At 39.6% G+C, this 24,312-nt stretch overlaps 1 protein-coding gene across 4 annotated transcripts in view; it reads right to left on the bottom strand.

Annotated features, from left to right (window-relative positions):
* Positions 1 to 24,031, bottom strand: part of Map3k20 (mitogen-activated protein kinase kinase kinase 20) — a 166,962-nt gene extending 142,931 nt beyond the window's left edge. For 2 of the 4 annotated variants that reach the window (XR_007107633.1, XM_047543296.1), the window contains exons 1-2: positions 23,841 to 23,999; positions 12,395 to 12,587 (exon numbers count right to left, since the gene is read on the bottom strand). Coding sequence is in view for 3 of the 4 variants with exons in the window: in XM_047543296.1 (XP_047399252.1) it covers positions 12,395 to 12,553 (159 nt within the window). In the remaining variant the exon portion in view is untranslated. Of the gene's footprint in view, positions 1 to 12,394; positions 12,588 to 12,749; positions 12,976 to 23,840 lie in introns of those variants that run through there. The other 2 variants (XM_047543294.1, XM_047543295.1) reach the window with 2 other exon arrangements.
* Positions 24,032 to 24,312: the final 281 nt, after the last annotated feature.

Raw genomic sequence — 24,312 nt, 5'->3', positions numbered from 1 at the left:
ACCGAAGTACTAGTTATGTGTTCTTTATAGTTTTCACCTACAGAGCAAACAGGGGATTTTTCCCTTGTTTAATGACCAGCTCTGGAACAAGCTATAAACAAAGGCAAAATTCTTATGCATCACTGACAAGTAAGCCAAGGTTTTATTTGTATTTCCAAAGAATTCTAAAAGAAGGTGTCCAGTGCTCAGATAAATGCAAATCACATTTAACTTTAAATGTCTGCAGTGTTTTCTTCAGTCATTAACTAAGCCCTACAAAAACTCTTAAGCAGAATTCATGTTTATACTACAAACACGTAAAGCTTCAGGATGGCAAAGGACTTGGAGGGAAAAGAAAAAAAAGACAAATAAGGAGATTAAAATTCTGGACCATCAATAGCATTCCAGGAGAGATGAAGCAGAAAATATCAAAAGCATATAAATGTACTTTCAAAGTATTTTGCATGATTTAAAACTGAACAGAGGGGTGAATAGCCAATCTGTATAAAACTGACGTTATAAAAAACAATTATAAAAATGTTTCTTAATATCTCTGTCCTGTCACAATACATGAATTTGGTTAGCTTTATTTTTCTGATTATAAAGAAAAATGATCACTGATTCCAGTTGGCATTCAATTCAATGACCCTTACTACATATGCATATGTACTTTCCCCATTATGTCCTTAAAACAAATTCCCAAGAGTGAGGGTGAGGGGTCAAATGGCATTTCATGTTGACTTTATCAGTCTCTCAAGTTGTGTTCCAAGAGGCTGAGCCATTTCAGACTGCCAGAGTGGGTGTGCGGCCCGCTGTCCCACCCCTCAGCAGCTCTAAGTATTCTCATTCCTTTCCATTTCCACCAAATTTACACATGAAAAAAAAAAAAAACAAAAAACACCTCCTCACTGCTCCACCAGACAACCATAACAACCCCACAGGATGGAGATTCAAGTAGGGGGAGATCTCCATTTCCAGAGGGTGAAGAACATGTGTAGTTACAAAGAGATAAACTATCCCAGTTTATGACACAACATATAGTAAATAAATAACAGAACACTGTTTGCTCATAAAAAAAAAGAAAAAAATAGGATGAGAAAATGCCACCAAGAATGTGAAATTTAAGTTGGAACCATTATACTATAGGATGATGTAAAAAGCTAGATATTTACAAGTCTTAAAGAAAGATACGCTGAAATATGTGCTAACAAGTCACAGAGCAGGATAGAAACACTGGGTGTGTTCTGCCTGTAAGTTGTTGAAATAACAGTAATAACAGCAATACAGGGAACCGAGAAGGTGCCAGGAACGATGAGCATGTACTTATGCGGATTACCTCATTTGGTCCTCACAACATCCTTATGAAGCGAAGCCTATCATTACCTGCATTTTATAGAAGACAAACGAAGGCTTGGTGAAGTGACTTGCCTGTACACCTAATAAGAGATGGAGCCAGGATCTGAATCTGTTCTGTCCGACTTTAGAGCCCAGGCTCTTAAACTCTAAGCTCTACAGCTTCCTAGAATTTAAATGCCTCCATTTTCAATGAAAAAAGGAAGATAATATTTAAAACATGCATTCCATTTTAAAGCATGTAAATGAAAATCTTTTCCAGAGTTTTCAGAAATATATGACTGTTATTTTGGAAAGCAGATTAAGAACATGCTAGCAAGAAGTTTTTTGCTGGGTTTAGGGTTCCTAGTTCTTTAAGAATTATCTTGTTCTCAGAGAGTACATTTTCTCAGAGAGTTAGTGATAAATTCAGATTACACAAATCCCAGCCCCTCAAGTTAAGGTGAATCTGGAAAATCCTTCCATCTTTGGACAGATTTTCACAATCAAGGTACTCTTCCCCAGATCTCATATGTCCAGTTCCTGAGGCCAGGGGAGGCCTAACCCTGCCCTTCTGAACCCCCAGCCAGCCACGACTCTGCGTTGAGTGCCGCAGGAATGATCTCCCTGTGCACAAGTCCCCTGTGTATGTCATCACCATAATGGCCCAGCTCCCAGGCCCTAACTTTCCATGCGCTGATGCTACATGGTGGACCCCGCTCCCACCTTTCCCAACTCCTGGAACCCTTCTGCTGTGACCTCAAGCTCCATCATCAGATACACCCCTCCATCCTGAACCCCTTCTTCAATTTTCCCTCCCCTTCTCTGACAGAAGCCAGGCCCTCCTGGGCAGCCCTCTTGATGGCTGCTGTTCTGTCCCTCTCAGCACTTACTCCGCTGGGCCTGGAAATGAGCTCCTCGCTGCCACTTCCAGACAGTGCTCCCTCCCTCCTCCTTAAAAGCTGGATCTTTTGTCATGGGTGGGGCTGAGTCAATCATTACCTTTCACTGTGGCCACCATACACCCATCCTCAGACAGCTCCCCATCATGTCCCCATGATTTTATTAGTCCCTTGCTCATTGTCATTTTCTCCAATTATCATTCCTGTGTTATAGGATGGGAATTTTTACACACATGTAAATGAACCTTTAACACTTATTCTTTCAATCTTAGAACTCTTCACCTATCATCTAACCCTTCATCCTACATCAGTCACAAATTCCTTTGGCACACCCTAGACCTTGCACCCCTCTACAATCGAAATCCACGCAGCCCACCTACTGACCACCATATCCTATATTTCTACCTACCTGAACTCATAAACCCTCAACCTGCAACCACTGGTTCCTCTACCTCGTCTTTACTGTTTCCTTCCCTCCTCAGCTAGCTTAAGTTCCAAGGCAAATCATACACACGGCTCCATTATTTGCTTTCATTTCACTGTATTCAGAAAAACACAACGCTGAAGAAATCTACTTCTCTGTCTACTCCACCTGCTGAGCTGAATATGGCTACAGATGACACAACTTTATGGTTCCTCAGCTCCCAGACTACATTTTCCTAGTCTGGTGGTTCCTGATTTTTTGAACATAGACACTAATTGTTCCAACCCAATTTGTTGAATATGTTATCCTTTCCTCCATGAGTTGTTAGTCATCTTTGTCAAAAATCTATTGACCAAATATGTGTGGGTTACTCCTGGATTCTGTTGTACTCCACTGGTATCTGCACATGAATACCACGCTGTCTTGATTACTGTAGCTTTACAGGAAGTGCGTTACTCAGCTTTTTTGCTGCTGTGACTAAGGCTGAATGCTCTTCCGCTGTATACATACACCACGTTTTGTTTATCTAGTAATCTATTGATGGACATTTGGATTGTTTCCAAGAGTGGTTTGGGCTTTTTGCATTGTAAATGGTATTATTAAATGGCACATTCTAATCCTTCATCACTTGTATAAAAAAATAAACTCTGTCTGCTCACAGATCTGTTCCACTCATGATCTTCCTCGCCCTTGATATGTACAACTCTGTCTCTTCAGCGCAAAACCTCTGAGATCTCCTTGACTCTACTTTCACAGTCCATGTCACATCAGTGAGTAAATCTGGTTAGCTATTCTCAGAACTCATCCCAAGTTCAACCACTTTTCACCGCTTTCATTGCAACATTCCTAGCCCCCCACCACAACTATCTTCCACCAGACTACTGCAAGTTTTTCACTGATCTTCCTGACCCAGCCTCTCTCTAGGAATCTTTTCTCAACAGAGTTTCCAAAGTGGCCTTGTTAAAATCTAAGTCAAATCATTCCACCACCCTACTTGAAAATCACTGGACTGTTCACCATTTCCTTCTAATTTCTCTGATCATTTGGTTTTCTGTCTCTCTGGCCTCATTTCCTGTTTCTCCTTCCCTCACTTAACTTGCTATTCCTCTAACATACCATGCAAGCTCTCGCTTCCCATGTACGCGTATTGCTCCTTCAAGTTTTTCTCAAATGTTACCTTCTGGCACTGCTAAACTCCCTTACTTGACTCTACTTTTCCCCTCATTTTCACTAAAATAAATCTTTTATTCTGAAATAATTTTAGATTTACAGAAAAGTTATAGGATAAAAAAGATAGCACCTCTCACCCTATTTCCCCTAACACATCACATCAACTGGGCAGATTTGTCAAAACTAAGAAACCAACATTGATACATTACTATGAATCAGATTCTAGATTTCATGTGGATTTCACCATTTGTTCTACCAATGTCCTTTTCTGTTCTAGAATCCAATGCAGGATACCACATCATACTCATTATCATGTCTCCTTAATCTCTTCTGGTCTATGACAGTTTTGGTCTTTTCCTTAAGATGTGGTTTGGACGTGGAATGTCTCCAGTCTGTAGTGCTACAGGGAGGTAGTAGAAACTTTAAGAAGTGGGACCTAGTGGGAGGTTTTAGGTCATTGGGTCAAAGAGGACTTGGGCCCCAGTCTCATCTTTTTTCTGTTCTTTTGCACCGTGGCATGAGGCAAAGGGTTTTGCTTCACCACACAGTACTAACCATGATATGTCACCTCCCCACAGGCCCAAATACAATGGGGCTGACCATGGACTGAAACCTCGAAAACCATAAGCCAAAATAAACCTGTTCTCTTTATAAACTGATCATCTCAGATACTCGTTACACCAACAGATAACACACTCATTCCCCAATAATAGCAATCTTGAGGAATACTCATCAGATATTTTGTAGAATGTCCACCAAATTTGGATTTTTCTGATGTTTTCCTAAACACTAAACTGGGGTTATGGGTGTTAGAGAAGAAAACCACAGAGGTGAAGTGCTTTTCTCACCACATCATATCACAGATACACGCTATCAACATGACTTTCACTACTGAGGTTAACCTTGATCACGTGATTGAAGCAGGAGAGATGCCCTGACTTTGGCTGCAATCCCCAAGTTTCTTTGTGCAAAGTTATCCCAAGAAAAAATGTAGGCTACACTGAGGGGCATGACACTTACTTTGTGGTTAAGAAAATATTCTAAGATTTTTAGGGAAGAAAAGTTCTTCGCTTTCACAGCTTTAAAGATTTGGCCAGCAGCTGATGCTAGTGAAACTTTGTATTATATTTTAAAATGCACATCCAAATGATTAAAGTCAAAATGAGTACATATTTCTTAAAGTAGACTACACTCCAATAACAGAAGCAATTTGGTTCCCACTAAAGGAAGCACTGGTCTGCATGTTTTAAAAATGTTCTGAGTTAAACTGATTTTGTACATTAATTGCTGAATATAATCTCTCTGGGAAAGCTGAGCAGCCGCATGGGCTCCTCCCTCTTTAGCAGAGACTGCATGAACGCTCAGCAGACATTTTCATCTTTATCAGTGTGGCTTCTCCAACGCAGCTAATTTTACCAAGCACTCTTTTCCTGAAGAACAGCAACGGGAATAGGAGTATTTTCAAGTCATTAAAATTGTGACAGTCTCATTTCACTTAGGACACCTTAATTTTTTTCAGGTCATGAACCAGCGTACATCTGATATTAGCAGGGCTGAGAAAAAGCATCTTGAATTCTTTTTGTCCAAAAAACAAACCAAATAAGAAGCATGGCCAGGAAAATCCCTCCTGCTGCTGTCAAACAGAATCTCTCATTCAAAGACAAAGTAAGTTATTAAGAGCTTGGAAATTCAGCTAAACACAGAGAAAGCTATGAAGTAGACTATGAGTGGCAAGCTGCATTCTTCTCTAGAAATTCAGAAATAGTGCAACCTTTCTGTAAATCCTGCAAAAGAAGAGAAGGTCGAGATGTGATCCTACAGTTATCACTTTATTCTTTACTGACTGTTTGCCATGGGCCAGATGCAGTCCCATGAGACACTGATCCTGTCCTCAGGAAGCTGACCGCTGAGAGCAAGATTTGATCTCTGTGGCCCCAGAGGCAGGATCAGTAACAATGACTGGAAGGCACCTGTGAGAAATTAATCATTGCACAAGTAAGCAGCCTGCACCTCACATGCCATCAATGGAGGTGTTCAAACTGAAACTGGATGGCCCACTCAGCAGCAGGAGTCAGGCATCAGTGGGGGAAGAAAAACTTAGTAACATGGCCTTGAATTACCCAAGAATCAAGAAACTTGAAACTCAAGTTCTTGGGTAATTTCATGACAGTGACTTCCTGTCTTCAGCAGGGAGCAGAGAAGAAAAATCTAGGCAGCTTTTAATACCCAAGTGAGAGAATTCTATTTCTGAAGACTAAGATCCAATCATATCTATTTTGAAACTATCTGAAATACCCATGGGCAGTTCTTCTCCTCTCGTTTTTCAATTGTTCACTATTAGGCTTTGAGTTTGTCATGCTGCATATTGTTTGTTGTTCTTCTAGCAGCAAAAGCCCAACTTTGTATCATATTGGTTAGTCAAGACAGAACATTTTTAACTGGAATAAATTAATTGGTTTGATTTCAGCCCAATATTTATAGCATGGTTGGAGAACAAACATTAACTGAGATGTTTATTGCTCAATATACCAAGATTAATAATACTTTAATGAAAAACTGAAAAAACAGTTGCAATTATGCTCCTCTTATGGCAAATGAAAATAACCACCACACAGAGTAAATATGTAGTCTAACAAAGATTTTGAAAGGATTTGTAAGACTTTAAAAGATTTGAGTAACAAAAACAAAACTATAGAGTCATTCACCAGTAAATAAAACATTTTTATGGTCACCTCAATGATCAGCCTTAATTTCTGATCTGTCAAAGTACCATATAGTAACATCTGTGTTAATGTACCTGCATTTCATACAACAAAACAAGGACATTATTTATAATTCAGGTAATTTTCCAAACTCTTCTTGGTTCTAGGAGAAGCCTTTCTAGTGGCTTTTCCTCACCAACCTCTCCCATGAGGTTCATGTTATCAATAGATATATTGGTAATACATGTGTATTCATATAAGCTACATATTTATTCAACATGTGTCCAATTTTCTCTCTTTTATAGTTCACCTTGGAATGTCTTAGATGACAAGCTCCCAGGAACAGAAACATCACAGAGAAAAGAGCTGAGTGATGGATGGCTATTCAATATATATTTCTGGATGATGAGTACACTTATTATCAAATAAAGTGATTCATTATTTTAAATTGCTTATTCCCTAATTCAAAATGATGATTTAGAATAAAGTTAAGGCACTGTGAAATGCTTAAAATTCCTTAAGCAGTAATGGCATGCCTTTCTAAAAGGCACCAAAGGAAATTTATAAATTCAAACATGAGGTACCCCAAAGAAAAGGTGAAAACTGAGAGCCCTGCTACTAAGTAGCTGAATGCCACCCTATAGCTGTACGTAAATGAAGAAAATGTAGGGAACTCAATACAAGACACCTTTTCCAGATAAACAAGAATGAGAGGGAACCCCACTGCAACAAGATACCAAGTATCAAGGAGCAAATATTTCAGTGTTTACGGTGAAGATTGGCAAGGAAGATTCACACAAAGGATGCTGTTTATGTTAGCCAGGTTGCTTAAACCTCTCTGAACCTTAATTTCTGATCTGTCAAAGGAGATTGTAATTTTGTAGAAGAAGTAGAGGGCAGTAATGTAAAGCCTTTAAAAACTTGGGCTACGGTGATAGCCATACTTGGTGTAGTGCTGACGACCAGGATAGTGACAGCATCGGCTACAAAGACTCCCCTGCTCTCAGATGTGCAATGTGAGATGTACTGCACACATACTTGCCCAGCCACATTCACACTGCACCTTACCATGGCTCCCTTTCCTGGTAACTGTAAATGCAGAGCCTTTCCCCTTGATATTCTACCTCACCTTGGGTTCAGAGCAATGGAGTCTGCAACCTATGAACTCAACCTCTGAAATTCTGAGCCCCACATAAACTTCTCCTCCTCTAAGCTGTTCTTGTCAGGTACTTTAACACAATGATGAAAAGTGGACAAAAAACATCCCTGATCCCTTCTCAAATGAGGTCCTAGGCATGCACTAATCAAAATTTCACAAGACACCTACCTGCTATTCTGACTTCAGAGGGCAGGTGTGAAGGTACACTTGATAGTTAACAGTTACCCAAGTCTTCCCATGTGTCCATCACTCTTCTATATATTTTATGTATACTATCTCATTTAATCCTCTTAACAATTCTATTTGATGTGAACACTATAATTGGTTAGAAAATTTTAAAAATAATGCTGGAAGTGAGGGTAACAGTAAAGTAGGGAGGGACTCAAATCTGAAGGTGTCTTTCTGAGATCTCGCATATCTTTGCATTCCTAAGTCAGCCTTACTTCCTTATGGTCAGTGAGATTGCTAAGCAGAGCCTGTACATAGGTGGTCATCTACACAGGGGGCATTTAAGGGCCTAAGAACAAAAAGTTCTCCACTACAAGTTTGACAAGGGAACTCAAATTCCAAACTGAAGCTAACACACTGAAGTTCTGAATGTGACAGGATTGGCTAGGTACAGCCTAAGCAGTGGTTCTCAAACTCTAGTGGACTCAGAAGCAACTGCAAAGCTTTCAAGTTGATTGCCAGGTCCCACCCAACAGAGTTTCTAATTCAACAGGTCTGGGGTAGGATTCATTTCTAACAAGTTTCCAGATGATGTGTGACACTGATATACTCCCCTTTATATGACAAATTGATAATTTCTGTTGTTATAACCAGTTGACATTTTGATCCTCTCCATTTATAAATATTTACAGTGTAAAAAAGGTTTTGAAACTTAAATTTATCTGGCTTTTAACATTTCTACAATAGTTTAATTTGGTGGGATTTTTTTCCCCCTTAAAATAAAGGGAGCGGTGGGGCTGGGGATATAGCTCAGTTGGTAGAGTGCTTGCCTTGTAAGCACAAGGTCCTGGGTTCAATCCCCAGCACCCCAAAAAATAAAGGGAGTGGTATCTTGCATAAGCCAAGGCAAGTGGAAGAAAAGGTCTTTTATATTTCACCTCTAGAGGATTCTATTTCCTTTCTATTCTTTTGAGGAAAGAAAAAAAAATATTTCTTTCATATTTCATATTTAATTGTGGTTTCCTAGTATAAGTTGAATATCAATAAATTTCAAGTTAACAAAAAGGCTTTCAGAGAAAGCCTTCCCAGAGAAAACAAACAAACAAAAAAAAAACAAGAAAAACATGCAGACATGTCTGTTTCAACATATCATCAAATCTACTGCCAGAGTAAAATTAAGCTGTGTGATTAATTCTTCTGAAAGTTCTTTCTGGAGAGCTGGTGATCTCTTTGCTGTGTGGGGCTGTTCTACTCCAGGTTAGTACTAAATAAGACATTGCGATCACAGTCTTTCTTTGGTACCTCCCCTCCTTACTTCAGTTTCTGAGGAAGATATTTACATAGCCTCAAAGTTTCTACCCACAGCTTGCTTATTAATTGCAAAGGGAAAACAGGTATTTTTACTGTGGTTCTGCAGAGTGAACTTGTCTTAACCAAAGGTTCAAAATTAATATCACCCATAATGGGATGAACTGACATCATGCAATTCCCATGAAGCAGCACAAGAGGACTGCCAAGGACACATGACCACTTCCTAGCCAAACTTTACAAGCTTGAACTAGGTGAGGGGAAAATCAGATACACTCAAAATGAGGGACATTCTACAAAACAGTTGTGGTGAACTTTTCAAAAATGTCAAAGTCTTAAAAGACAAAGGCAGAGAAACTATTCCAGTCTAAAGCAGGTTAAATAGATAATGCTAATTAAATGCAATCTGTCATCCTGAATTGGAGCCTGGGTTGGAACAAACCGCCATAAAAAGCTAATGGGACAAGTGGAAAAACCTGGATAATAAAGTAAGAATTTGTTAATTGTACTGTGGTTATGTTATTGAGAGATGTTGAAGTATTTATGGATAAAGTTATATAACATCTGAAATTTATTCTTATGATTTAGCAAAAATAAATATTATTATATATAATCACTAATGTATATACTGAGAAAAAGCAAATGCTGTAAAATATTACTAGGAGGTAAGTTTAGGGAAAGGATGTACTGAAGTTCATGGTATTACTGTCATTTTTCTCTACGTTTAAAAGCCTTTTGAAAATGAAGTTTTAAAGAGAATTTTAAGTAAATGCTGGTTTTCTGTCTTTTTTTTTTCACTAGAAAAGTAATATATATTCACTATAACAATGGAAAGCAACATTGACTCACTAGAGGTCTTCAAACAAAGTGAAAGTAAACCATCTTTCTTTACCCTCCCACATAAGCAAAGTCAAGCATTTAGTATATGTTTTCTCCACATTCCACTAAGTTCACAAAAATGTATTTAGTCAGATGTCAAGTCATTCTTAAAGAGTCATATGAAGTGAGTTACAAATATTTTACTAAATGTTTTGTCCCTTCCAAAACTCATTGGCAAGAAATGACTAAGTAACAAGGGATTGAATATATAAATCAGAAAAAATTCAGAGCTTATTACCTTTATTTTATCATTTAGAAACATCTGGCAGCAGCCAATATATATTTTAAAAAGTATAATGACAATTTACAGAAGAAATACATACACTTCTTTTCCAATAACTTCCAGCACCTAGCCAAAACTATTGGCATGTTAAACTCATGCTGATTCAACATGTGTGGTGGTGCTTTACCACAACGATAATGATCTCTCCATCACTAGCTTGAGCCCCTACCTACAAGTCTACGAATTATGCCCTTGCAGTTTATAGTAATCAACTCCATTTCTGAAATGTACACACTCAGGTTAAATACCTGCACATAGGCAAGATTTGGCAGTTTCCAATTCCTTCTTTTACTATGAATTTTTTTTCTCTAAACATAGTAGAAAAAGTATTACATATGTATTTTTGTAGAGTAGAAAATAAATGGACTGCAACTGATGTTTCCTACCAAAATCTGTTTTCTGTTATAAAATTCTTTCTCAAATCCAATAATCATATAAAAGCAGGCTCATTGTATTAAAGTTCCATGACTTAGTGCTTAAAAATATGATACTTATAACTTCTTTGAATACAAGTGGATAGAATGGTTTATTTTCTATTCTTGCCTGATCAACCAGAAATTTCAGAGTTAAATACTAAAGAATAGAGGGTCTGGCTTCCTGAATTTCAATGGTCCTTCTGGGACAGCTTAACTATATATCCCAGTCTATAAAATGGGGACAATAAAGCAAAGTTTACTAGATAGAAGAGTTTAGTTCACAGTAATAAATAGTTTTATTACTTGGTTACTATGAAAAATTTTTCTTAATCAAGTAGGGAGAGGAAAGGAAGAACAATTTTTTTTCTACCCAGGACCCTCTGTTTTGCATACACGAACTTTGAAAGCCCTCACTTGTTAATGCTTTCCAAAACCTACACACACCCTAACACAGGTATCTTAGTCCTTCTGACCTGGCTTCAACAATGGGAAACATGGCTGGTAATCAGCAATGACAGGGGCATTGGGAGAAAACCCAGAAAGTGCTCTGATTTGAGATTCCTTCTCTAATCAATTGCTATGGTTCACTGGCAGCAACTAATGAAAAGAAATAATAATAAAATCACTCAGGAGATTAAAGGATATTTATGGAAAATTCACTTTAAAAGGATAATGGAAAAACAATAATTAGCTAAAACCAGACATAAATAGAAATGACTAAAACAAGTTCCAGAGCTAGGTATTAAAAGTTATTAGTAGGATGACAGTAATGATAATGTCATGTATATTTCAAAAAGCTGGAAGAAAGGATTTTGAATGTTTTCACAATAAAGAAATAACAATGTGTAAGGAGATGGATATGTTTGAGCTGATTTAAACATGACATATTGTATACATGTATCAAAGCATTACAGAGTGCCCCCAAATATGTATAATTTTTATGTTTTTATGCATCAGTTTAAATACATTCAAATTTTTAAAAAGCACTAAAAACAAACAAAAATCAGTGCAGTTGAGCCCCAGAGGTCAACTCTGCAAAGTTTATTCTTGAAGTACCAAGCTGAATGTGGGGACCATGTTGGGCCACATTCCTAAGAAAGATGAAAGGTCTCAGGATTCAGAGCTCATCTGCAATCAGCAGGAATCCCATATTCTGAAAACCAAGACCCTTTTCTAATTTTACAAAGCAGGGCAGATCTCTGTCAAGCCTTTAATACAGGTGAAATACAAGAAGCTGATACTGCTTATTTCAGTAGAAAAATATTGATTTTTTATTTTTTAAAAGACAACTCCCAAGGACCACAAAATCAAGAAAATATAAAAGGGGGATGAAAACATTACACGTTACTCTTTACTGACCCCTGTTGACTGCCTTTGGAAGTGAAAAGCCCTGAACTCCCACCCAGCCTCCAGGAGAGTCAACTCAGAGAACACAGGTTCTTCCATGCCATGAAAAAAAATCCTTTCACTTCAGATGACCCCTAGTAGAACTCAACCCTAAAGCACACGCTGCAATAATTTCTATTTATGGGGCTCCCAGAATGGAAATTGGGAAACAGCCTCATGGATCAGCCCCAAAGGCCTTGCAGCCCTGTGACCCTCTACCTCTAGATAGAAGAGCTTATATAAGTACTGTCATCATCATTTCTGATAGCAGAAAAAGACTTCTTACCTCTTTCTCTATTTTGAGCAGCTTCTTTACAGCCACCTCCTTGTCCTGTGATATCCATTTGGCTCGATAAACACTCCCAAAACTTCCTCCACCGCAGTTTTCAAAAAACTGCAAGTCATCAAATTTAATTTGCACAAAGGAGGTACCGAGAGACGACATCTCATAATGACAAAGTAGTATACTTCCACAAAATCTGCAGAAAGAAAGAAAAAGAAAAGTTGAATTACAAATCAGTTTGAAAGAATCCTTTGAATCCTACTTCAGATGGTGAGTAACAAGTCCTATGAAACTTCCAGAAAGGCCATGATCACTTAGGAAGAAGAAAAGCAAGACAAACCAAAATGAAAACACTCACTCTGGCAGCCCCGTGCAAAATGCAACAGCAACTTGTCCAGACTTTGAAATGCAGCTGTTCACAGAGAAATGGCTCGGATTTCCCCCCAACAAAACCTGTAGCAGCACTTCCTACACCTCCCGGAGAGCTCTGCCTAAAGGCTACTGTGTCACCAGGTCTCCTATCAGGAAGCCTGACAGACGGGAAGCGTCTTTCAACAGCAAGCTTGCACAGCTCTCCTGGCAGCTGCGGCTGGCCACCTCTCCACACAGCACTCACTCCACACGAAATATACATAACCTAAGCCACTGAGCGTCCTGCAACAGCCCGGCCAATGCTGCCAACGAAATGCGCGGTCAATGTTTCAACTTCGCAAACACATTTCCAGTTTAGGGATGATAGAAAAGCTGGCCAAGTGTTTTTCTAATGTGGCTCCCTGAACTGTATACTGTAGCAGAACTTAATTAAAGAGTAAAAAATTTGCCCCTGATTACAATATATTAAGTCATCCAAAGAACATTGCCAAGGATGTTTTAAAAAATATTATGTTTGTCTCCAGAGTAACACACTACCCCTCCTAGAGATTATTACAATGATATTTTCTGTGGTTTAAAGAGACTTACTATTCTCCATTAAGAATGACCAGGTAAATGGTTCAGGCACCATACCTGGCCCCACCTCCCCAAAAAATGTGTGTGTGTGAGAGAAAAAGCAATGTGGCAAAATGTTAAGAACTGAAAAATCTAGATAAAAGGTTTTTCTGTGAGATGTGATTTCTTTTTCAAAATGAAAAGGTAGAGGGGGCAGTTTATATCAATATAAATTCATGAGATTTCTCCATAAACATCTTCAGGCTCAGAATGATGTGCATTGTCAGCTCAGCTGACTAGGAACATCAGGTCACTAAGGAAAACTGATTTCTTGCACAAAGCCAAATTGTGCTCTACTTTGGTGAGAAGACAAGAAAGGGGAAGAGTTGTTTGTCTAGCCTCTGAAGTTTTGCAGAGTTTACAGTTCACAAAAATATTGGGAGTTTGGGGGTACCATCTATCCAGTTACAGCCTATAAATAATATTCACTTACCAGCTTCTACTGCAATTCATACTCAGTTAATTATACAGAAGAAAGTTTGGATACAATTTAGGATTGTGCCAAAGGTAAGTACATAGAACACATAAGATAAAAAGTCTAACAAAATGCAAAATACCATGTGTGAGATTTTCTCATGTTACAGATGCTAAGTCTATATTTTTTCTTAATTAACTTTAAATATAAAAAATGACTATAGAACTATAAAACTACAAAATATAAGTCCTTGGCCCTACTGTTCCCCACACCTAATTCTCACTCTCCAGAGACAACTAATTTCAAATTCTTTAGTATTTCCTCCTGGTATTTTGCTCCACATTTCCAAACAATAAGTTTATATTGCCATTTCTTGATTTTTCCATTTTAGATATTATCTATTAATTTAATCCTATGAAAAATAAGGATTTAGTTTTCATATATCATTCTTCATTCACCTCTGTGCATACAAATGTCACACTTGCCCAATCCTGTTTCCAATCATACTGTAACATTTTTGTTAAGTAAATATTCAGATTGTACAGTAGTCTGACAAAGTAAATATTATTTCCAACAGTGCTATAGAGGTTTAATGCTTACATTTCCCTTCTTGGGTAACTTTTTGTCTCTTCTAAAATTAGTAGTTGCTCTGTTTTTGTTTTTGTTATTTATTTGGCTTTTTATATTCCTAATACCTACTCACCTTATCAACTCTTCTAAGAACTGAAAAATGTCTCTCAATAAAGTGAAAACAGCAGCTTTTTTTTTTTTTTTTTTTTTTGTGTTGCGGGTGAGGTTCTGTTTTTTTCTTGGAGACATTTTCTCTATACACCTCCAGTCTAGCTGGAATGGTTGCTCTCTAGGCCTGACCGGACTAGGACTTCCCTTCGCTACCATTTAAGAATTTTCCTTCGCCTTCTTTTGAGGAAATCCCTGTCCTTGGATCTTCTATTTTCTCTTTCTTGGCTTATTTCTGTGTTTTGACAACCTAATTCCCATTAGGCACCTGGAAAGAATACTCAGAATACAACTTTTTGAGAATCTGTGTGTACTGAAATGTCTTCATGGGTAGCCTGGCTGAATATGCAATTCTAGGTAGAAAATCACTTCCATACAATTTTCAAGGTATTACTTCATTTTCTTTTAGTTTCTAATGTGGTTATTGACTGATCTGATACTATTCTGATAACTAATCCCTTTTACATGATTTTATCTCTCTGAAAGCTTTTAGGATCTTCTATTCATTCCTGGAACCCCAAGTTTATTGGGACATGCTTAGGCAGGTCTTCATTTGTTGGTAAGGGCACTTGAACTCTTTCAATCTGTAACTTGTGTCTTTGATTCCAGGAAATTTTCTTGTGTTGTTCCTTCACCATTTAGAGCCACTTTTACTTCATGTCTCCTCGTTGCACATATGCACCTGAAGAACTGCAGCTCCCCACCTGTGCTGAACTCTCTCACACCTCAATATTTTGCACAGGCCATGTCTCTACTTCAAATGCCTATCTTCACCCAACAAACTTGTGTGTGAGTCACCTCTTTGAGCCCTACTGAGAAAACATTATACTCTCCCTCTTCTCTACCATAGCATCTTTCTATACCCATTTATCCTTCCCACTAAATTCCTGACAGACATACATTTCCAAATTCACTCCCATTTACATCTGATATTCAGCACCCTGTACATAGCCAGGCACATAGTATGCACCTTTTCCATTCAAAACATTTGTTGAACAAATAAATAGTTTCTGGTTAGTCTTTCATTATACCTTTTGCAGCTGGAAAGATTTCAATCAAATTAAGTAAAATCTGAGACCTATAGATTTTACTAGTGCCCCCAAAGGATTCAGAAGCAAATCCTGATTAAAGAAACTGCTGCCTAGGCTTCTTGGGAGACTGAGGAGAGTGTGTGGGTCCTCGGGAACTGGGTCCCCTTGAGTCTTGAGGAGTAGAGAAATTCTTTTCAAAACAAAGGTGGAGATCTGAACCAGGATGAGATCAATAGGAATTAATCTAAACCCCTGTAGAAGCACCCTCTCCAGGATCTGCACAACTTTACATGAGGCAACTAGTCATGTTCTTTCCAGAATCAGTTACTCACATTGTGATACACTCTGCCATTTAGGAATTGGCTATATATGAGTGGAACCATGCAATTACTTGAATGTTTTATTGAGACTGTAAAAAATTAAGTCCCATCTTATTACTGAAGAAACTAACAATTCTAGGGTGTCTCAGTACAAATTTTAACTCCAGTGAGCTGGGTAAAGCACCATGCACTTAGCTGAAAAACTTGGTTGAGGTTCCTATTCCCATATACATATGAATATCATAAAAAACTCTATAGTTTTTATATATATAGTTAATATATATACACACACATATACACATACACATATACTTACATATGTTTGTATGTATACACATATTCTTCTGTGTTTATGACCAGAAGAATGAAAAATCTGAGTTGCACGTTAATCATACCTAGAGCATCCTGAGGAAGACTGCTACCTGATCAAATTACATTCTAGTTCTTCGAATCTATTCTCCACTGAGTACACCAGTGGAGAGTCATCTGTGTAGGTTTATTTACATAAGATACCAAATCACATACAATGTTTTAAATTTGCATGATAAACAATTGCTTTATACAAAAAAGGTAATTTTTCTCTAAGTAACAATTCTCAATACTAACTTTGTAGCATTGGCAAAGTGGTTTTAAGTGTTAAATACCACACAACAATGAAGGCTAAACTAGAGCAGTAATATCAGAAAAATAGAAGAAGAATAAGATGTCACAACTCTAAAATCCTAACAAGGTGGTTGGGTCCAATCATCTGAATACTTGAATATAGTATGCCAAATTTTTTTAATTTATAATTTTTCTTAAATTAATATCAAAATGAAATTTTAACTACTAACTGAATGAATGAAAACATATATAGCAACATTAATTATCAAAGAGTCATGAAAATTTAAAAACTTAAAAGGAGTATTATTCCACTTTTTTAAAAGTTTCAATCTTCTAAATCCCTTCCATATGTCTTCCACATATGATTGACAGTCCAAAAGTTATTAAGTATGCACTGTATTACTTGACTTCCCTGATAAGTTTCAGTTTCAAATAACATATTTCGGTCCAGAAGTAGCACAATCCGGGAAGGAGCCCGACTAGATCTAGTAGCAAATCCAAATTTACAAGCAATTAGACATTGGGCAAGATAATGGTGCCTCTTTGACCTCAGTTTTCTCACTGGCAATGATAATTTTTCTGCATAGAGTTTAGAAAGTGGGAGATGATGTGAAATTGCTTTCCTTAGTGTCCAGCACATAGTACACATACAATAAATGGAAATCATCATTTTCTAATTGTTTTTAATAACATACTTAGCAATCTAATCTTTCAGTCATTGTGGTCAGGGGTGCTTTCCTCAATAGTTCTCCTCTCCCTATTTTCAGAATTGTTTTCTATTATCTCTCCATTACTTGCAAAGAAAGTATTAATAAATAAATGTACTATTGACCCGTAAATCTTTTGCATGTGCTTTTTTGGCTTTCATTTTTTCTCAGTCCTCTCTTTATTGTCCTTTATTTTCTTGTCATTTTTCATTTTTCAAGATCTATTTCATTAGCAATTAATAATTTTAAATTATTTTTCCCAGGGAGAATATGTAGTTATTAAAATACATTTTTTTTGCACTTTTTAGATATTAGCTTTTCTAGAACCTGTTTATTCAGTCGTAGCACTCACTGTAGTAGAGTACACACCTTCCACGGTGGCACTGTTCTTTCAAATCTTATCTACTGCCTATTCCTGGCCACCTAATTCTGGAAAATTGTAACCAGCTTCATCAAATGCCTGAAAATCATACTTTTTAAAAATAATTAAATCTACTTTAAAAGAAGATTAATTTTATCAGAAAAAAAGGGGACTTTGGACTTTCTCTGGATGTTTCTACCTTTTATGTGTATATGGGCCTATTATTTCTGCATTTAGATTTTTTTAGGGTAGAGGAGGTCATACTGGGGTAGAACTCAGGCATGCTCTACCACTGAGTTACATTCCCAGTTCTTTTTTATTTTGAGATAAGGTCTTGCTATACTAAGGCTGCCCTTGAACTTGGGATCCTTCTGCCTCAACCTCCCTTAGTCACTGGGATTATAAGTGTGCGCCACCACACCTGGCTCCTTCCTCTTCTACCATCCCTAACTTATACCTTCCTTTCCCTCTTCTTCAAAAAAAATAAAATTATAAGTTTATTTCTTATTCAATTGGGAAGAAAAACTAATTTGTTTTATCATGACCTGGATAAGGTTTTTTAAAAGACTTTTCAAAAACAGTCCTCAACCTTTGACAAATTATTTTGCCAACATTGCTGCCCTAATATTCATGTTATTTCAGCCTCCTTCATAGAGGTTGGTAAATAAATTAAAATGTGCTTATCTTCCTGTATAATAAAATGATACTACTTGGAATCATTGTGGTTTTTCTTGTTACATTAAAAAAATAGAGAAGCCAGGCATCGTGGCACATACCTGTAATCGCAGCAGCTCAGGAAGCTGAGGCAGGAAGATCACAAGTTCAAACACAGGTTTAGCAACTTAGCAAGGTTCTAAGCAACTGAGTAAGACCCTGTCTCAAAAAAAAAAAAAAAAAAAGGGTTGGGGATGTGGCTTAGTGGTAAAGTGCCCTTGGGTTCAACCCAATATAACCAAAAAAAGAGGGGGGAAAGTTCTGGTTTGATGTAGTTCTTCATAATGTGTCAGAGTCGAGGATTCAAAGATTCTATTTTTGAACAAGAATGCTGTTCTACTAGGTTATTTTTTTAAAAAATCAATAAAAAGATAACAACTGCAAGACTAGCTAAAAGAGACCAGGCATTCAAAAAAATAACTACAATGTGTCTACCATCAATATTTACTTCAAGGTTGCTCTCAAAAACAGCATATCTTGCATTGAATATGTTGGGCTGAGTGAATAAACTTCTTCAGACATGGATAACTGGATAACATGGAAAAGAGTCTAAAAGACATAACAGCTGTTGTTTCATCTCTCCCCCCCACCAATCTGTGCTTTACCATATAAGTAATAAAACTCCAGTTAAAGCAATTAATGAAAATCAACTTCCATTGCATGCTTCCTTGCCGGAAATGTCATGGGAAGTAAAATAAAGGAAAACCAGGTAAGTGGTCGTGGGGGTGCTTATGACACAGAAATGCTGTGTGGAATGTGTGGGTGCTACAACCAAGCCCAACTAGCAAAGGGGAGCAGGTACATCCACGTCATGGGTCACCACACGGACTGATCATGGCATGAGGAAGAGGAGGGGGCAAGGGTTAAGTAAAGTTGGGGAGCAGGGAGAGGGCAGATTTCTAGGAGTTGGCTGGAAGAGGAATGCACAGTTGCACAGGGTGAGGCCTACTTCCTGGACCAGCCTCCCCCTGTATTTAATCAGCTCTTGTTTCTACCCTGGAACCACTTTTCTGTCAAGTAGAAAGTATCCAACCTGTCTGGCTACTGACAAACAAGGTACAATTTTAGACTAATAACCTAGATAATAACCTAAATGTGTAGGTTAAAGCCTGATCATCTCTGCATTAAAATGAAACACTAAAAAATGGAAATGCTAGAACTAGAGAATACCAAGACCCTGAATTATGCTTTGCTGATCCAGAAGCAACACTACCTAAGGATACAAGTTAAGAAAGAATTCCTGGTTCTTAGGATTGCCCAACCAGAAAATATGCCACCCTCAGAAAATATGCCACATGAGTGACCTATCCCCGAGTGTTCAGTGGGAGTCGGGGGCATGGAGTGGAGATTCCTGCATCAACTGGGTGAGCAGAATGGATGCTTCTTCAAGATCCACTCCAGCCCCGTATCTACGTATGATGACTAATCAGCCTACTATGAAGTACCGAGAGTCTCCCTCCTCTTCTGAGGATGTAGTCATGAACCTGACAGCAAACCTGAAGAGCAACAATCAACATCAGGATGGAAATAATGGAAACTCTCCTCCCAAGGCTGGGAGGGTGAGAGACACATTCCAGATTTCCATCCTATGACTCTCCTCTCCCTTCTCCCACATTCTCAAAGTAAAGAATTCTCTTCATCTTGAAAGCCAGAGAATAACCACAAACTATAAAAAGTCTTCAGATGATGATATGCCCCTATTCTTCTCTCAGCAAAATGGAATCACATTACCCCAAGCAGCAGCCTGGGCTGCAAAGCTTAATGAGACAGTACCCTTTATTAACACCAATCCACGTTCCTCATATGCACATTCCCATGTGTGGAGTACACAGCACTGTGCAGAAGATAAAAGAACAAACACATGTCCTATAATATCAATTTTACTTTATAATTTGGAGAAATAAACTTATCTGATATATGGGTGCTTTTGTGTAAGGTGCTTTTTTCTTTTTTGTATTGGTTTGCTCAATTAAATATAACAAAAGAGGAAAGGATTTTTAAGATCAATTACAGGATTTTAAAGAAAATGCTTATGTTGAAGGTACTAATGGCTGTATATACAGATTCCTGAAGGCATACATTTCTTCTTCACCACAATAGGGCACTTTGGTAGAAAAGTTTAATAGGCAAAGATTTGGGGCTGTGGGGATATAGCTCAGCTGGTAGAGTGCTTGCCTCACATGCACAAGGCTGTGGGTTCAATCCCCAGCACACCCAAAAAAAAATAGGCAAAGATTTACTCTATGATCTCCATACAATGCTTGCCTTCTCTTTTTGGTTTTTCTATATGGAAATCCAGAGATGAGTCCAAAAAGAATGAATAATATTGGGCCCAGAAGACAAACCTTGTTCAAAAACAGCTGTAAGAATGACTTTAAATGATTTCACTTCTGGCCTCTAAGTCATAAACTTCCCTTGTTCATATAACTACCAGATGGACATTTAAGTTCATTAATTTTCAAATCCTCCCCCCAAACATTAAAAAGCTTACAAGCACAGAGGTACACAGAGCCACTTTAGAAACCCTTATACTCAAAGCAGAAGAATAGCTATGAAAGCCTATCGCCCCCAACATTACGCTGAAGCGTGACTTGAGAACAGGGCCAGCTATTGAGGGCAAGTCTTAGCTGGGAGAGGTGGTACAAGCAGCTTTCTTTGGGTACAGCTTGAGAAATGTAGAAAAAGCCCCCTCTACCGCTCGGTTGTGGTGACTAAAGTTTCAGAAATGGGCTTAAGCATTTCCATGTACTGTCCCATATACTTATCCCTAGGAAGCAGGTACTACTGTCCCCAGTTTACATGTGAAGAAATTGAGGATTCATGATAGGATATTTGCCCAAGCTGACTACCTAATTTACAAGTGACACAACTGGGATTCAACTCAGGTCTGCCTCCAAATTCATATCATTTTTTTCCATCTTGTGTCTTTTTTCTGCTACATCATTCTGCCACCTCTTCCTAATTTTCCTTTTTCCTTTAAACACTCCTAAATAATTACCAGATTGTTTACTATCTACTTAAACTTCAATTTGGGGCTTTAATTCCCTTTTAGCAACTATGGCTGCTTTGTTGTCACAGTTGTCTACCATGTTGGGACTATTTAACTGCTATTAGGGCATCATCGATGCTTCAGCTGTCTGTAGGAGGGTCTGACACAAAAGCACCCATGTATCAGTCAAACCAATCTAAGAGCTACCATTTATGGCTCTCTTCTCTTAACAGGTACAGTTTTCTGAACACAGTTGGAACTCTGCTTATTGTGTGTAGTGGGGCAAGGTTAATAGCCACAAAAGAAGTAGCCTAAATCTTCCCTGCAGTAAGACCTAAAGGTGTCTTGACTGTTCCTATTACATTTAGATAGATAAGACACCCATCCTGTCAATCTGTCCTGGGCAGAATAAAATGGAAAACAAATGATCCAAATTGATTTTTATTTCCCACATCTCAGGATACAGATATAAGGCTGTCTTATTCCAAGAACTACTCTATCACCACAAACACCTTTTTCTGGTTCAAAACACACTCACACACACACACTCAGTCTCTCTTCTCTTAGTTCTAAATCTGTCCATTTCTAAAATCCACTGTCCCTTTTGCTCTCCACCACACGAATAGCTTCACTTTATGTCTGACCTCTTTTCATGAAACATCATAATTTCTCGAGAGTTTTCTCTGATGATTTGATTATTCGCTCCACGCCCTTTGTAACTCCTGTTTATTATACTGAAGTCCTATCAAAGTCAGTTTCACTGTTCATTCCAGATAGGCACTGAGCCAATGTATTGCCAATAACACTCACTCTGTGCTAACTTAAAATACACAGTGCAACTTGCCAAGTTCCCTTATTTGGCAAGAAGGTCCCTCAGTTCCCAAGATCTTTGACCATCCATTTTTAGATCCAAATCCTCGGACTTAATATTTGGATATTACTCTCTCTTTAATGTGTTCTTATTTATCCCCTAAAGGAATAAGGAAAAGAAACCAGTCATTTATTTGTTTTCCTAGGCAAGAAAAAAAAATTTTTTTATTCTTACCTTTGTGTTATAGTCATTTACTCTGAAATTATTACCACTAAAACATTTTGTATAAACATTTTCCAGTTTAAAAAGAAAACTTCCAAAATAATCCCCAAAAGTTAGAGTAGAAATTAAATTGTGAAGATTAAAATAAAGTGCACACTGTTCCAAAAGACCATGTTTCTTTATCTTAATTCTCTTTTTCCAAACAAACTAAATTCATATTCATTTACAATCTCCCAAATCTCTCACTATTGTAGCAGGAATCTAAAACAAAGGCTCTACAAATGACCAAAACCATAATTAAAATGCAGTCATCCCATTTTTTGAAAATTAGAAACGACATGAAATTTCACTGTGGAGATGGTAGATGGGCCTACAGTAAAGAAGACACTAACTGGTCTCCAATCACTTGTTTATTTTTGTCTTTAAACAGGGTGGACCCATGAATCCTGCGGGTTCGTTTCACCTAAGGTCAGGAAAGCGAGAAGGCTGTCCTACCAAAGCTTCAAAGGTAAAATAGGATTATACTTTGACGACTATCTTGAATACCACCGAATTCATTCTGTAAGAAAATTCTCATGCACATTATTAGTCAGCTTTTGTAAAATCGTTGGAATGGGCCACCAAATGGTGTGCTTTCATTATTAACTAACAAAAATAGTAATTAAGTTCCCCATAAACAGTGCTTATGCGGGATCTCAAGGCGCATCTGAAACATACATTTTCGGCAGTCTAACAATGATTCCCCCATTGTTTTTTCGGCAATTCGATGTCATCTACCCAGTTTTTAATTAAAGTTTTTCTGAAAGCTGTCATGTGCAAACGAGGCGTAGCGGGGGGCCTCGGCACACACGCCCGGCCTGGTGCAGGTCTCAGAGCCCACGACATCCCGGGCGCCGGAGGATCTGCACAGCAGACACCCTGGGCGGCCGCGGAAGGAAAGGTGGAGGCGGCCGAGGCGGGGAGGACGTCCCTGCTGCCTAAGGACTCGGCCGGAAGGGCAGGGAGCGACCGCGCTGGGTGGGGGACACCGTTCTCGGCAGAGTACCCCAGAAAAGCAGAAGTTGGTCCTCTCTCCTCGCATGCAGACCTCCGCGGGGGAGAGCCTGGCACCCTGCCCTGGCTGGGGAGGCTCGCGTTTCGCCCCGGGGGGTACCCCGTCCCGCCCGCGAGGCCACCTCTTGGCGCTGCCCCGGGGGTCGCGGGCTCTGCAGGCCTGCCCGGGGGCGCCCCCGCCGCGGCGGCGAAGCCCGACACGCTCCGGTCTGCGCCCCGCTCTTCCGGGCGCCAACTTCTCGCTGGGACCTGCCCGAACTTCCCCGACCCGCACTTGGCCGCGCCGCCGCTGGTCAGGCGCCGACTCCGCGCGCGCCGGACACACTCGCTCCCGCCGCCGCCCCGGCGGGCCTCGGCGCGGGAGGGGCGCCCGCCAGGCCCCGGGCCGGGGTCTCCCCGGCAGGGCCTCTGCCCCGAGGCGCCGGGACAACTCGCGAGCGCGGCGGGCCTGGAGCCTCCCCCGCGGCCTCCCTCCGCGGCCCCCAGCCTGGCCCCTACCTGGCTCCCCAGCCGGGCGCGAGCAGCTGCCGGGGGCGCAGAGGCCCGGCGCGATGAGGGCGGCGGCAGGGGTCGGGGACAGCGGCCCGCGCGGCTCCCACGCTTCCGCCGGAGTCAGGAGTTGAACATTCCGCCTCTCCGCGCGGCGCCAATGAGGAAGACAGTCGCCGCAACAGCACCACCTACCTCCGAGCGCGGAACCGCCGGGCCTCCCTGCCCTCCCCCGCACGCCCGCGGCCGGCCGCAGCTCAGATGCCGGGCTAGCGGGGCGTGGGGAAGGAGCTCGGGCCTCCCAGGCCTGCGTCCTCCGGGGACCGTCCGCCCAGAGTCCCGGAGCCCGCGGAGCGGGGCTGAGCGGGGCGCCCCTGCCCTGTCGTGAGGCAGGAGGCGCGTGGCTCCTCGTACTCTGCTACCTTAACATCTTTTGACAAGTTAGCACCACCTATTCTGTCAACTCAGCCCTCAGAACCAG

This window comes from Sciurus carolinensis, chromosome 3 (genome assembly GCF_902686445.1).
Source record: "Sciurus carolinensis chromosome 3, mSciCar1.2, whole genome shotgun sequence".
NCBI classification, from domain to species: domain Eukaryota; kingdom Metazoa; phylum Chordata; class Mammalia; order Rodentia; family Sciuridae; genus Sciurus; species Sciurus carolinensis.
This window is presented reverse-complemented; position numbering and strand designations above follow the sequence as displayed.